Below are 17,100 nucleotides of genomic sequence, written 5' to 3' on the forward strand. Positions count from 1 at the left end.
TATTTTTATATCTGCATAGGCATATATGTTATTTTATCCTAGCAGTAGCTTTCAGTCGTCTCGTGGCCCTTTGGCTGCAGGCTGGTGAATCATCCTAGCTGCACAGAACTGAACTTTGACCTTTGTGCAGACACCATCAAATCATATGCAACACAAGACTGTATTTTATTCCCAAGAATATAAAAAATGTCTTTGGATTCTATTAACTCCTATATTGCTGACAAATAAGGGAATAGATTCATACACTGTAAGAAAGCAATAGTAAGTGAATTTATAGATATTAAAAAGAGCACAGAAAAAATTACTTTTTATATGTGCACAGATATAATCTGTCATGCTAAAACAGATTTCTTAAGTGTGGCCAGGACTCCCTAGTGCCTTGAGAGTTCGAATACCACAGAGATAAAGAGATAAATCATGTGGAGATAGAATGTAATGTACCTTTAAAGCAAACTAATTTTTTTTGTGTGGGAGGAGAAAACCTTACTAATTGTACAATGTAGTCAAAGATCCTAAATTTTGGTTTCTTCATGACATTTCTTTCTTCTTTTCCAGAGGTGCCGGCAGAAAGGTCCCCCCGCAGACGGAGTATCTCAGGGACCAGTACATCAGAGAAACCCAACTCCATGGACACTGTAAATACCTCACCCTTCAAAGTACCAGTAAGTGCTCCTCTTCTCTAAAAGATATTTTACTTTTCTCTCCTTTCTTCTTAGAGTTAGAAACAGTTACTAGGGAATCAAACCATTTTACTCAAGAATTTCCTTAGAATACTGAAGTTAAAGGACAGAGTTATTAACCTACATAGATAAACAGTGGTTAACGTCCACTACTTTCAGCAGGAGGCTTATTAGATTTTAGGGAATAATTATTTTTACTTGTGGGAAATTTCCAAAATATATAACAAAATATGTTAAATTCAAAGTCCTCTGAACTATAGAGTGCAAATCTTTGCAGGATGCCCTTTTATCAAGTTACTAGCGAAAACCTATCACTGTTCTATAAAGATGCTAGTGGAATTTTTTTTTTTTTTTCAAGTAGAAGGAGTTTTTTGTTTTTTGTGTAATTTTTCTTGAGCTGGAGCGTAAACAGTGAATGATGGGACTCCTAAAGTTGCAGAGCAGATTATCAGAGAATTAGACAATTGTGAGTTCTACTCCTGAGACCTTGGACTGTGCTCCCCTCAAGCCATCTTTTAGATGACCATCTAAGTGCTTAAGTGCCCTGGAAGAAATAACCCAGTTTAAAATATTCCTTACACTGATGAGGCAGTACGAAGAATCAGTATTAAATCCTGAATGCTGAGCTTGGAAGGCTGTAAGTGATCAGGTCAGCTGACCACCAGTTACAGTTCTGGTTTGGACCTTTTTGATATATAACTCTGGGTAACCCAGATTTTAGTCCACCAGTTTTCTTTGTTTATTGAATAAGAAACAGACTGTCTAATTAAATCATTTTATTAAAATGTATTATTTTAAAACTTGAAAGGTGTTACTGCCATGAAGTTGGTCATTATTGTAGGTACAATGGAAATCAGTATAGAGTAGAAGTAGACTTTTCTCTTGGGAAAAAAAAAGATTATTTTGTTTTAATTCAGTTAAGTTAATATGTTATATTCTTTATTTATATGTTCCAATACTTTTTTTTAGTTGGATGACTTTTTAAGTTGAACTGATATTTTGAGCTATATAAACTGGCATTCATTTGTAAGTTAACCAAAATGAATGTTTTATTTTGGGTTAACCCTGAGGAGCAAGATTTGCTCTTCTTAATCTCAGTGCCTTGTAGAGTTCGTGGATATCTGTTACCATGACACCTTTCAAATGTTTACCAGTTCTCTCATTTTTAAAGATCAGAAACAAGACTGGATTAATATTCTAACCAAATTATGACAGGAATTATAAAATCACAGATTTCATCCCTTTTTCTGAGTTTCTCTGTTCCATAGACATGGCTTCCCACTTAAATGTTTGGTTGTTGTTTTTTTTTAAATAATGAATGAAAAAGACTTTTTTCCTCTCTTCCCTCCCCTTCTTATTTTCCTAATGAAACAGAATTCAAATATAGTGAAACTGACTATCTATACAAAGTGGTGAAAAGGATTGAGTTAGAATTTGAAATATTGATGCCATCATGCTAGAATAAATATAATTTTTTTTAAAAGTCAGTAACTGAAGAAAGATCCCCCTCTATAATATAGTACATTCAAGTACTTATATTGAATCTGAAGTTCATGACTGGGCTTTTTAAATTTAAATTAATTAAGAACAACAATTTTCACTTATATTTAAACAGTTGATAGCTAATTTAAGGTTTACCTTAATAATAAAACTAATTATTCTTTAGTAAAAGTAATAAACCAATGATGCATATACATGACCGCTAGCACTACTTACAGACCATTTTCTCAGTTGTTATTATTTTGACAATCTCAGCCACCTCGTGGATTTAGGAATATTGAAGGAAAGAGGGGCCTCTAACTGGCAAACTGCAGTCACTAAGCGCATGCACTTAGCTCTCTAGGAGAACTTAACCAGTCCTTATCTAGATCATTATTTGCAAAATAACCATCAGAACACACTAACTGTAATTTTTCAAAAGATGACAGTGAGGTGAGGGAGGAGGCAGAGAAAATGAGAGGTAAGGAGTCATAAAAACAATCTGAATCCACTTAGGATAAAGGCAAATAGCCCAGTGTTTATCAGTAATCCTTAAGAGTACCATTGTATTACAGGATGGATGGTGCAGAGTGCAATAATTGACATTGATAATGATGATCCTGAATCATTAAGAAGTGAAATTATATTTCTTGTGCTGGGCTTTTTTTTTTAAGTGTAACTGTGTAATATTGTGTGATCATACCCATTGAGAATATTTTATACCTTGAGGATATGTGGTGCTTATAAAACTTGTTATCCAGAAAAATCTAGTTTGTGAAATACCTTATTCCATGATAATGCTGGATAAATAATTTATATTCTTTTAAAAGAAACCAAAATATGCTGGCTAGATGAGGCACTGTAGTACTTGGATGTCTGTGGAAATAACACTGTATGTTTTAAATTTCCATATAATACCAGTAGCTAATGTGACTTACTTAAATGCAATGCCAATAAGAATTATGTCTAGTTTTCATGTCAACACAAAATATTTTTGTAGTTAATATCACAGCAGAGTCTCTGAATATGGGAAAGCAGTACAAAAAGGAACCAAACTTGGAGATACTTAACTAAGTTTATTACACAGTATCTCATGTTAATAACATGATTGTTTCCATGGAAATAATCCATGTTAACTTTCTGAAGGAGCAGAAGTGAGATTTAAGCACAAGTTCTTGTGGTTCTAGGATTCAGGTGTCTTTACCGTGGTGGGCAGCAGGTTCACTACTTACCCAGTGGACTCTCCAAAGGGCCTGTTCTTCCCAGCTCCATTTGCAGGCAAATACCAAAGAGCAGATGAATAGTTTTTAGCAAGCCTTGACTAAAATTACTGAGTGACACACTTACTGAGTGCTTACTCTGGGCAAAGTATTAGTGATCCACCAATTATTGAAACTCTGTTGGCACTAGGTCCTGGGGTAACAAAAATGAACACAACAGAATTTTTCACTCCCAGAGCCTTTCTAGTCTAGTAGCAAGAGACAGAAAAGTGACCAGATTCATAAGGAGGTAGATAAGCGTGGTGACACAGATTTTTTTTTTTTTAAAGATCTTATTTATTTATTTGTCAGAGAGAGTGAGCGCAGGCAGACAGAGAGGCAGGCAGAGGGAGAAGCAGGCTCCCTGCTGAGCAAGAAGCCCGATGTGGGACTCGATCCCAGGACCCTGGGATCATGACCCGAGCCGAAGGCAGCCACTTAACCAACTGAGCCACCCAGGCATCCCCAGATTTTTAACAATGCATTGTGTAAGCTGAGGCTTTGCTGGGGAGCCAGTATTTGAGCTGTTTCAAAAGCTGCGTGAAAATACTTGACAGGAAGAAGACTATTGCAGACTGAGGCACTAGCATTTTAGAAGGACACACTTCATGAAGTGACTGAGGCACCCAGCGAACATAAAATGGGCTCAGTGAGGCATGAGCCAAAAAGCACGTAGGCAAAAATGGCAAGAGAGAAGGATGGCGAGGTAGGTTGGGGCAAGACTGTGAATGTTTGTTTGTCAAGCTTAACTAAATTTGGCAAGCATTAGAGACTGGTTTTTTGAAATATTTATCTTGGTTCAGAAACTAAACCAGAAAGGAGCTTGTCATGGACTCTCCAAAAGGGCCTTCTCCCACCTCCATTTGTGTAAATACTGTGAAGTATTGGTAAATTACTTAACTTTTCCCCAAGTGACTCTTTTCCTCTTGCTATCAGTATCCCAACTCAGGGTGATAGGTCAGGGACTGCCTGCCATTCATCCGAGGCCCAGCCCAGCACCCACCCCAGGCTATCAGCTGAGCCTGTTGGTAGCCCTAGAGTAGTGGTTAGCTTGAGAAAGGGGCGGGGGGGGGGGGGGAATCGCTTATATCCTGCGGACTGCTGGATGTGGCAGGAAGGAACCAAGGAATAACTTACAGCAGTGAACCCAAAGCTGGGAAGCCCAAAACCTTTGTATATCTCATCTCCCAAAATGTGTATTTTTAAAAACTTAAATGGATAATCAGTACAACAGTGTATTCATGTGTATTTCTTACTTAGTCTAAGCCATCTTTATGCCAATGGTAGACAGCAGAGTCAATACATTTAAAAATAAAAATAAGCGTAAGAGGGAACTCATGTGGTAAGGCAAGGTCTTGGTTTTTAAGAATGTTTCAATGTATTTGTACTTTTATCTAATCATAGCCATAAGGAAAAGCAGAGATCTGCAGGGTAGTTTTTCTATTTCTTCTGTTCATTCCGTATTTCTTTACCTTAGTTCCAGTTGCAGTTGTTTGTTTGTGGGTTGTGTCCCTCATTAGACAATAAATATCTCCTCTCATCTTTGTAGCTACCTCAGTGCCTAACACAGTACTTTGCACACAGTAAGCACTCGGCAAATAATTGTTTAATGAATAAGATATGCATGAATTATTGAATGACCAGAATCAAGTGAGTATCTCACATTTACTCTCTTGGTATTACTGATGAGATCTCAGTCAAATGGATTGCTAAACCATTTAATCATCACTAAGCAATCATTTGGAGTAAATGAGTATACCTGTGCAGAATAGTTACATTTTTTTCTTCAACCAAGAAAGATTTTAATATGTATTTGGAATTCAGGGCTATGGTATTTTATGTGTATAGTGTATACCGTGTCTGCTTATATTGAGGAGTGAAACTAGATAGAATTCTTTATTTAATGATTTGTTTCTGTGGATATTTCTTTGAGCCTTTTAGGTGCCATACATATGTATAAGTTCACAATGTTTTTGCAGATCTGAGTTTTGACTATTAGCTTCTTCAAGAACCATTTGTCATTTGAATAGTTGTTGCCTCTTTTAAAGATGCTGTTTTTCATTTTTTTCTTTAGCATCTTGCTAGACTTTTTACAGTTGTTATATTTGTGTTTTCCTTTAAGTAAAACATTCATTGCATGTCTTACCCATTGTTAAAACTATATTGAAATGATATTACAGGGGTGATTAGGAAGAAAGGAGTAAACTAATAAAAGTTATCCAGGTACTTAAGTTTAATTCAGAAAGGGAAAATGATCACGCCTTGTAATTGCATATATTTGTTTCACATTGCTTGGGTTTTTGGAACAGGCTTCTTTCTTTAATGTTCTATTTATAAAGTGACTATTGATATTTATGATTTTTATATCACTTCTCCTTAGACGATGCCATCAATTTAGCTTTGGCTAAAAGAAAGCTGCTTGTGTTCCGGGCCAGGTGTTTGGCTTAGTGTTCTCATTTCCATAACACAATGGTCTGAGTTGGCCTTCCATGTAAATGTAACACAATGCAGTCGCAGCTGCTTCGTTTGTATTAGCTTTGAGCTTGGCTCTGAAAGAATTCAGGCACTAAAATATATGCCAAGACAACCAGAAAGCATAGTTGAACTAAGGCAGTAGCTGACTACTCCTTTGTAACCCTTCTTGTTCCTGTCACTGTGACACCTGAGGATTCCCAATCAGATAGAGTAGATACAAAAGACTGTCAAAAGATGAAAACTTTGCGTAGTTTTTAGAAAAGTAAAGCTTTGGAAGAATAAATAGGGACTAAGTTAAATTCTTATGTAAAAAGAAATGTTACATTCTTTCTTAAGTTTTGAGATGTGAGGCCCAGTTGGTATTGGTCTCTGTCTTGAATAGAATAAGTAAGATCAGTAAGATCTTCAATAAAATTTTTGTTTTTCCAAGTTAAACAAAGAGACAAAGCTTCATGCCCACTTGATAAAGGTCAAATAGCGTTTGTTGTCAAAACCAGTGGTTTTCAACGCTGGCCCTACCTAAATATCACCTAAGGAAGATCTCCAAAAACAACAAATGAGCAAAACTAATGCCTGGGCTCCACCTCAGACTAGTTCAGCCAAAATCTCTGGACTAGAACCCTGTATTTTGTGTTTTTTAAAACCTTCCCAGGTGATTCTGACATATACCCATGGTTGAGAACTATTTGTCCAAATGATTGGTTAATGTATTAGGAACCCCTTTGAGTCCATGCCTTCCCGGCAGACATCAGTGCTTTCTTCTGTGCCTTCAAGTCTGGCATAAGAAACTAGTAAGTGACATTTTTTTCAGAGGCCTGTTATTGCCCACAAATGCTGCCTTGTATATTAGTTGTCCTTCCAAGTGTTCAACACCGTCCGTTCAGATGACAGGTCTAAATTTACTGAATACTTTATTGTGGCATAGTGACCTCTGACCAGCCTGAGAATCTCAGTCTTAGGGGTGAAATAATCAGTTTGAAATCATAGCAGCCAAGGTGCTATACCATTTCGACTTCTGTATTCCTCATTGCAGCTGCACTCGTGGACACTCAAAAGTTCTGTTCTCTGCTATTTAGAGATTCCATACCCACCTTTTCCTCTCTTTACTGTCCATCTGTATGGAGTTAAAATCCAAAGTAGGATCCCCCTGCAGTGGTACCTCTTTTTAATAGAGAGTGTATTTATATTCATGTATATGTGAATATACAATATATGGATATATTCATATCATATGTTTATCAAAACAGGACTACCAGAGGTAAAAATAATATAAAAAACAAGATTCTCAGAAAAGAAAAAGTAGAGTCTGAAGATATTAAATATTAATCATACTTTTAAATAATTTTTTAATCAGAAGGTATAATTTTTAATTTTTTAATAATAAATATCCTAGAAAATATAAAATTTGAAGCAGAGAAAAAATGAATAAGGTCAGATATGACCCCTTAAGGAAGATAGAAAGGAGATAGCAAATACCTGGAGAAAAGGGAACATGCATGGCAGGGAATATTGCCAAGATTCTCAACTCAAAAGAATCAAAAGAATGATGGAAGCTGTCCTCAACCTATGGTTATTCATAAAACAGGTTTGCAGCAGTGCTATCTAATGATGATACCAATGTATCCTGCCCAGGACAAGAGGGCTCTTTGAGAGAGAGAATGAGATGAACTCACTTAGGGCTCATTCTTATGGAGAGTATACTATAAACCCCTCTTCCTCAAAGCAAAGATATTTTTCTTCTGCTTTAATGGGGGAGTGGAGGCTTAACACCTTTCATTTCAATTAGAAATAAATGTTTTCAAGGGCTAATGTCCACTTAAAGTAACATGTAGTTAACCTCTAAGTACAACTAATATTAGATGCTTTCCTCTTTCACCGAACTTAAGAAGCTAGATAGAGAAATGAAACCTTGCCAACTTCTCAATTTTGCTGGTGTTAGCTGTACAAGAAGGTATTTTTGTACTTCTCAGCTATACCTGTACTCAGCAGGGTATGAGCAATGCTGGTAAATAATAACACTGAGGGTCTTCCTACACTCAGGCCCATTAATTCTATAACCAATGCCAGGACCATTCCACTGGATTTTTAAAGGTATGTTTTATATTAAGCACCTATTAACTTCATTTTAAAAGAACTTCATTCCCCAGTTATCATTTGATTGTAATATCACTACAAATTTTTTTTGTCAGACTTTTATAGCTATTAAGAGAAAATGTTCCAAAAGAATTTGAATAGATATTTCTCCAAAGAAGATGTACAAATAGCTAATAGGCACATGAAAAGGTGGTCAACATCATTGGCCATTAGGGAAATGCAGGTCAAAACCACAGTGAGATACCACTTCATACATACTAGGCTGACTGTAATCAAAAAGAGAGAATGTAATAATTATTGACAAGTATATGGAAAAATTGGAACCCTACTGTATTGCTGAAGGGAATTTAAAATGGTGCAGCCACTTTGTAAACAGCTTGACAATTCCTCGAAAGATTAAACACAGAGTTACCATGTGACCTAGCAATTCTACCTTTAGGTATATATACAAGAAAATTGAAAACATGTGTTTATACAAAATCTTGAACATGATTGTTCCTAGCAGCATTATCTGTAACAGCCAAAAAGTGGACACAACCCAGTGTCCATCCACTGAAGAAGGATGGATGTGCAAAACGTGTTCGCTCCACGGTTCACCCATAGGAAGGACTGAAGAGCTGACACACAGTACAACATGGAAGAACCTTGGAAACGTGACACCAAATGAATAAAGCCAGACACAACAGGCCACATATTATAGGATCCTGTTTATGTGAAATGTCCGAAATAGGCAAACCCATAGAGAGAGAAACTACAATAATGGTTGCCAGGGTTTGAGGAGAGAACGACTGCTGATTCATATGGGATATCTTTGAGGAGTGATGAAAATATTCTCAAAGTAGACTGTGGTGACAGTTACGCACTTTTCTGAATAGACAATAACCACTAAAGTGTACACTTCAAGAGTGAGTTTGGTGGTGTCTGAAATTATATTTTAATAAAGCTGTTAAAACGAGAAAAAAGCATAAACAGTATCTGAGTACTTCTTAATATTGAGTACAAGTTGAAGTGATAATATTTTAGATATATTGCGTTAAATGAAATCTATTTTGGGGAGGAAAAAGGACAATAAAATGCATTTCATTATATATTGGCTACTTATTTTCTACAAGTTTTTTTAAGTGCTCATTAGTGATACTTTCCATATTTGCATTTTTATGCAAACTACCATAATTTTGCCTGCTACAAGGAAGCTTGTGTAGCTTCATACATTTTTACTAGATATCGAAATAGGAAGCATGACATTTGGTTTTAAAAGAAAAAAATTATGGCAGTCATATACATATATGAATATTTTTTAATTTTTGCAAATTTTTACATCTTGAGTTATTTGTATCTTATCTAGTATACTTTATATTATAATCTCTTTCACAAGTTCATGTCTATTAAATAAACTGCTTGACTTTTTTCATTTTGTATATAGTCCATCTTTGAAACCTCTATAGTCTTGTATGATGTTTTAGATGTGGGCTTGTTTAATGGGTTAATGCTGAGATCTTCATATTAGAAGGACCTTTCCATGACTTTTTGTATGATAATGAAATTAATGATCAACAAAACAGGAAATAGAAAGTGATGTTGTTTTATTGGAGAATCTTCTTCCAAACAGTCCTCTGGATTCAACTAACAGTTCTTGCCCCAAACTGTATTCACTTACATTTTTCCTCAAAATCTTTTCCCCCTGAATTTCTGACTCTGTAGTACAACAAATTTCCTCAGTTCCCAGAACATAGTATTTTCTTTCCTCCCAAGTTCAGTTACCAGATCTTCTTCTCTTCTCCTCTCTCCAAATTCATCCATCCAACTGTTTCCCAGCCCCACTGCCACTTACTTCAATTATCCCTGCCTGTTAGAACATTCTTCCCCTGAACCAGCACCAGGACCTGCTGCATGAGCATCAGACCAGTGCGCAGAACCCGCACTCAGAAAGGCCCTGTGCGTGGAGTTTAATGTTCTGTGGTTTCCATCCTAAGATTCTTATTGCTCCATCTTTGGATTCATGTTCTGTAAGTATGGTCTAATGGGACAGTGGAGCATATGCTGGGACTTGGAGCCAAGGCCTGGCACCACCTCCTGTTGCCTCCCTAGGATGGATTCTATACTGCCTACCTCCCCACACCCGGAACCCCAACCAACCCCTCCCATCTGCCTCACTCAGCCCTAGCTGTCACTCTTTGACCCTGGCATGGGCCTTTATTACACGCATAAAAAAGATAGGGGTTAGCCTGCACACACTGTGGCACTGCAAGGCAACACTTGGCAGGACTGTCCTTGCTCCTGCTTGTCAGCTTCACTGTGTCTGGCAGGTGGCCAAAGGCCACAACTCAGTTGGAGCAAGCCTTTTGCCCATCCCCAAGCCAGATACCTAGTGAGTTGCAGAGACAGCTGTGGGAAGGGAAAAAGCCTGGCTCAACTTCCCTACCCTGCGCCTGGGCATGGCACTTGGGTTTATTGGCTTGGGAAGGGCAACCTGGCAACCAGTGGGCCACCCACATACTGAGTCATGGGCAGAGGCCCTGGGCACCTGTGAAGATCTGCACTTGCCCTGGTGCCTGAGGAAGCATGACATTAAATAGCAAATGAAAAACACCAGAGCAGATGGAGAGAGAGACGGCTTAAGAAAGGAAAGTTTTTGGTTTTAGTACTTTTAATGGCCCTGAGTTCCTGCTTTTCAAACAAGGATCCTTGTGTTTTGCGCTGAGCTCCTCAAAATATGTAGCCAGTTCCATCTCGTACAGTAGAGACTTTCACTCATCTCCTGACCTCCAGCACCTCTGTCGCCACTCTAGCCATCTCACTGCTGCTCTAACCTTGATCATCTGATCATTACTTGACTCTCCCTTGCTTAGTAGTTCTCTATGGTCCCATGTCCATGGACAGGACCAAATTTCCTCTTTCCTTTCCTGCTTCCCCGCATTTAAATATTTCTGGACAGACCTAGCTTTTCCATCAAAAAGCGTGTCACCTGCTGAAAGCTTTTAAATTGGACTTGTGTTTTATAGGATGATAAAAACCAAAGTTCATTTGGCACAGAGAACCTTTCATTGTCAAGTTTTTGGCTGGCCTTCCAGTTTAATTTCCTAATACCCAATATCCCCATCCCCACCCCCAGATCTCTCAAGCCAAACTTAGAGTGCGCTCCATCTTAGTGCTCCAGTTTCCCCAAATTTAAGAGTTCCCTAAACAAGTTTCCTCAGCTGTCTTTGTAATTTCTGCCTAAAAAGACTACCTCCTATGCTTCCTAAAAGTATTCTCCATCCTTTAAAATTCAGCTCCAGTGTTTAGGCGACATTAACCTTGACCTTCCCTGTCCTTCCACAAGAATATACATTTGTTGGTGATAGTACTTACTGTAGGGTCATTATTTGCATGGTTGCCTTCCCTGGTTTGTGATGTTCTAGGTGATAGTCTCCAGCATAGGACGTATATATCTCAGAGGGTACTCAATATGACCCATCTGAGTTGCAGAAAGAAAATAATAAATATTTGATTTTTAAAATTTCACTCTTTAAATTTTTATGTTATTGAATGTTTTATAATCATACATTAGAACATTCTTGCATTTTGTAAGTAAACAACTTTAGGAATGCATACCAACAGTATTTTACTCATTTGATACATAGTCAAGACAATTCAGAAACACTCTTCTAGAAGATCAGGACTGTATCTTGTTGCTCTTAGAATTCCAGGACTGACTTTTTCTTTTTTCTAAACTGTTTTTGAAAACTCACTTAATGTATAGGTAACTCATGATTCCTAAGGTACACCCATTGCAAAGACATTAACCTCTTAAGCCATAGCATCACCATCATTAGTTGATGGTTTAAAATTAATCAATGTTGTGAAATTTTTTAAGGGTGTATATTAATCTGTTAGGTGTAGAATTAAGGGACGAATATAGTGAATAGAAGGGAATAATGTTCTTTCTATGGAAGTCCTGTGAGATTAATGATAGAGACTATCTTAGTTGTCTTCTTACTCAAGAAATAATTGGATGCCTAGAAATATGGTCTCTCAACTTTTTTTTTTTTTTTAAGATTTTATTTATTTATTTGACAGGGAGAGAGAGAGAGAGATCACAAGTAGGTAGAGAGAGAAGGGGAAGCAGGCTCCCCACTGAACAGAGAGCCCGATGCGGGGCTCGATCCCAGGACCCTGAGATCATGACCTGAGCTGAAGGCAGAGGCTTAAGCCACTGAGCCACCCAGGTGCCCCTGCTCTCAACTTTTTAAAAGTTAAATGAAGAAAAGATAATAGCTCCAGCAGAAGTGAAGGTCAAAACCTGATGATCTGTCCTTAGCTACCTGGACTCGTATCTTTTTCAGTCAGCCTGACTACTGTCACTCAAGAGCTCTTCTCCATTAAAATCAGGTGCCTATAGTTGAAAAAGTCTCTGCACTCTTCTGACCATATGATCTAGGGCCTGTGTAACCTACCTTTGAATTCTGCCAGAGTATTGGATTTTATATTATTAGTGCTTAGGAACTTGTACAAAAACAGGCAAAGGAGTGGTAAGATATATTTGTTTAATGTGTGTTCAGTTAGTGTCTCACGTGTGTGACCAAGAGCAAATTGTTTGACCTACTCTAAGGCCTATAATGCCTTTCTTATGCTAATGAAATACTACACAGGTATTTTAAGATCCTTGGAGGTTTGCAGGGGGAAAAAAAGTACTGTATACTTAGGATCAATATGTTAATATTGGCACCTGAATTTATAATGAAAAAAATATTTGCAGCATTAGAAACAATACTATTAGGAAATAGCCTCTAGAAGTTATATAAATATGCCTAATAAAATTCTGTCCATGATGTGTTTCTCCTTCCCTTCCCCATTTTATTCTATATTTTTTTAAAAAGCCATCCTGATGGACATTAGTAAAGAATAATTTTATTGTTTTATGTGTATCTTTTGTTTACTGCCACTTCCATAATATGGGTTTCAAGTGCAAGTGCATTTTGTTTCATCAGAGGCAGTAAGAATTTTATTTTTTTTAAATAACTACTAGGCTCCAAAGCCCCCCTCCATCTGTGATGGTTTTATTCTTAGAGTCCTAGAAATGAGAGATGGAAAACTTCAATTAAATTCATCTAGTCCATCTCCCCTGACAATGAAAAAGTATCTCTCACATTATATTATCTGATGCTTTTTCAGGCTTCCATGATAACCTCTGGGAGACTGTCCAATAGACTAATAGACCTCACTTTGGGATAATGTTCTCTTTCTTAGTTTTGACCCATCATTTCTCATTATTTTATCCCTTAAAGCCATTTTTTCTTATATTCACACTCTGTGAACTTAAGATCAGCAGTCTCTGCCAGTCATAAGAAAATCAACATACATCTCATTAGCAGGAACTGAAGTGGTCTACAGAAGTGAATATTCTAGTTACTAAACTTTTCCTCTTTAAACACAGACTTAGCTTAATTTTAGTAATTTTAAGGAGTTTTTTTTTTCCTTAAATGTATTATCTATTTTCACTACTTTCTTGAGTATATTGGGCTTTTCTTAATAATTCAGATTAATCATTAGCATTCTGCAAGTATGTATTAAGTAACACACTATATGCTAAGCATTGAAGAAATACAAAGATGAGCTCAATAATGTTTGCCTTCAGGAGTTAAGACTCAGTAGGAGATATAAAATAGGAGTTAAGGCTCAGTAGGGGATATAACATAGGAATAGAACTAACTATTGGTCAAGACAGAGGAAACCGGTAATATAAACAAAAGAGCTTAGATAATCAGAGGCAAGAGACTGTAACTCTTATTAGAGAAATCAGGAATGGCTTCCTGAGGAGTTGGCATTTCAAAGAAATAGTGTAGGGACAAATGAGTGGTCATTTGGGAAAAAAGGTAAAATTAGATATGTATGTCACGCCTCACATAAGCATAAACTCCAAATGGATTAAGGATCTAAATGGAAAATAAAATGAATAAATAAACCATGCAAGTACAGAAGGAAAGATTGATAACCTTAATGTAGGAAAAAACCTTTTGGTAGTGGTTATGGAAAAGCCAGAAGCAAAAACAGTTTTAAAAATTGTGTGATGGGGTGGCTGGGTGGCTCGGTCAGTTGGGCATCTGACTCAGTTTGCTTTGGGGTTGTGGGATCAGCCCCACGCTGGGCTCATGTTCAGGGCATAGTCTGCTTGGGATTCTCTCTCCCCCTACCACTCCCCCAGTACGCACGTGCGCTCTCTCTCACTCTCTCTGTAAATTAAATCTTTTTTAAAAAATTACTTAGCAAAAAGACATCATAAAACAAAGTTAAAAGATAACCAGCTTAGAGAAAACATTCACAACATATAAAGAACTATTAAAAATTGAGAGACAGGGGTGCCTGGGTGGCTCAGTAGGTTAAGCCTCTGCCTTTGGCTCAGGTCATGATCCCAGGGTGCTGAGATCGAGCCCCGCATCGGGCTCTCTGCTCAGCGGGGAGGCTGCTTCCCCCTCTCTCTCTGCCTGCCTCTCTGCCTACTTGTGATCTCTCTCTCTCTCTCTGTCAAATAAATAAAAATCTTAAAAAAAAAAAAAAATTGAGGGACAAATGACCAGAACCCAATAGAAAAACTGGGAGAAAAAAGTATGAACAGTAATTCCCAAATGCTATAAAAATTGTCCTGCACATATAAAAAGAATGTTCAAACTCACTTATAATCAGAGAAATGCAAATTAGAACAATATTTTGATACTATTTCACCTTCTAGGCTAGCAAAAACTATGTAGTATGACAATAAATTAGTTGGTGAGATCATGGGAAACAGACATTCTCATACATTGCTGATGGGAATACAAACTAGTGCAACGCTTCTGGAGGGGATTTTGACAAAGCTACCAATGTGCCTACCCTTTTACCCAGCAATCTCACTTCTAGCAGTCTACCCTGAAGGTACACATCCATCAGTATGAAAATACAGATGCGCAAGGTATTCTTTGCAACATTGTTTATGATTACAAAATGTTGGGAACCTAAATGGCCCACTTGTTAGAAAGTACTTACATAGACTGTATGTGGAAGGAAGGTAGAATAATGGCCCCCAAGATGTCCATATCCTAATACACAGAATCTGTGAATATGTTATTTTACATGGTAAAAGAGATTTTTACAGATGGGATTAAGGCTAAAGACCTTGAAGTGAAAAGAGTACCCTAGATTGTCTAGCTGGGTTCATTTTAATCACAGGCCTTAAAAACAGAACCTTTCAGAAAGGTACAACATTACTGGCCTTGAAGATGGGAGGAAGGGGACCGTAAACCAAAGAGCATGGGTGGCCTCTGGAGGCCGGGAAACAGATTCCCTTAGGGCCTTCAGAAAAGAATATAGCCCTGCAGATGCAATGATGTTAGCCAGGTGAGACCCGTGTTGGACTTCTGACATACAGAACTGTAAGATAATAGATTTGTACTGTTTAAGCCACCATGTTGTGACAGTTTATTACAGTGGCAATAGAAAATGAATACGGTGGGAAAACTGGTGAAGTTAGAATTGGGTCTATAATTTGTCGGTATGCTACCCTATGTTCATTTTTTCATTTTCATAATTTTACTATGGTTATGTAAGATGTTAACATTTGGGGAAGTTGGGTAAGAGAAAACTCTATTGTTTCTCCACATTTTCTGTAAATCTAAAACTATTTCACATAGAAAGGAAAAAACATCAGGATTCCTTCCCTTCTCAAGTTCCCTCCACCACTCCATCTCACTAACATCCTTTTAAGAAGTTGCCATCTCTGGGGCATCTGGGTGGCTCAGTGGGTTAAGCCTCTGCCTTCAGCTCAGGTCATGATCCCAGGGTCTTGGGATTGAGCCCCGCGTTGGGCTCTCTGCTCGGCGGGGAGCCTGCTTCCCCCACCCCCCCCCCTCTGCCTGCCTCTCTGCCTACTTGTGATCTCTGTCTGTCAAATAAATTAATTAAATCTTAAAAAAAAAAAGAAGAAGAAGTTGCCATTTCTCCATGATATTTGTTTGTGAACTTCGAATCAAGCTTTTAATTTCGTGGTTCCCAAACCATATGTCCACGTAAGGACTTGTTCACACATTTTTTTTAGCAGATTTATTCTTAATAGACCCAAACTGGAAGCAACCCAAATGCCCATCAGTTGGCAAATGGGCAAACATATTTTGGTATATCCATATGTGGAATCAAAAGGAACGGACTACTGATACATGCAGTAATATGAATCAATTCCCAAAACAGTGTGCTAGGTGATAAAAAACTCAATTCTACATAGTTCATTTATATGACAGTATGCAAAAGATAAAACTTAGGGACAAAGCAGATTAGTGGTTTCTAGGGGCTGAGGTGGGAGGAATGGATTGATTGTAAAGTGGCACGAAGAAATGTTTCGGGTGGTAGAAACCTGTGTCTTAGTTGCACTGATATATAGATTAGTTAAAACTCATCAAACTATACACCTAAATATAGTGAAGTTTCCTTTTGTAAATTATACCTCAATAGACCTAATGGTTTTTTTTAAAAAAGGTACATTTAAAACATATAAAGTTGAAAGTAAAAGGTTTGAGAAAATTTAACAGGAAGGTAATAATCCAGAGAAATCTGATGTAATAGTGTTCTGTCAAATGAAAATGAATCTCTTAAGACAAAGAAGATTCTTAGGGATAGAAAAGATGTTTGCACCCCGCAACAAATCTTAATATATCAATATGTTATACCATATTAAAATAAATTTAATAACATGTCTATGTATATTGTAATATATACATATTTTACTTTTGTATTTTAATATCTAATAGTGTATCAATATGTTGATGTGGGTTAGGTCTGATTAATGGATATGTGGTTAATGTATTAATATATGTGCTTTTGTATGTTTTAAAGTTTCATAATACATGTTTTACTTTGTTTAATAAAAGAGAATCATTGGATGATTGTCAAAAATGCAGATCACTATGCTCCACACCCAGAGATTCTGATTCATCAGCTCTGGGCTAGAAAAACAATTGTAATTTATTATAGGACCTTTCCCCCATCTCCTTTGATGCTTTAATTTGCAAAAAAAACAAAAACAAATCCCCACTAGGGGGGAAATTACCCACACTGAAACTGCTTGTTAACTAAAAGCAATTTGCAATGATTTGTTTTGTTGTTAT

The 17,100-nt window shown here is 37.2% G+C and overlaps 1 protein-coding gene across 4 annotated transcripts in view; it reads left to right on the plus strand.

The window, feature by feature from the left end:
* The window catches only part of RASAL2 (RAS protein activator like 2), a 347,599-nt gene that overhangs the window by 261,063 nt on the left and 69,436 nt on the right, over positions 1-17,100 (plus strand). For all 4 annotated transcript variants that reach the window (XM_080825128.1, XM_080825129.1, XM_080825127.1 and 1 more), the window contains one exon: positions 556-662. In XM_080825128.1, coding sequence (XP_080681254.1) covers positions 556-662 — 107 coding nt within the window. The remainder of the gene's footprint in view (positions 1-555; positions 663-17,100) is intronic.

Source organism: Martes martes, assembly GCF_963455335.1.
Source record: "Martes martes genome assembly, chromosome: 15".
NCBI classification, from domain to species: Eukaryota; Metazoa; Chordata; class Mammalia; order Carnivora; family Mustelidae; genus Martes; species Martes martes.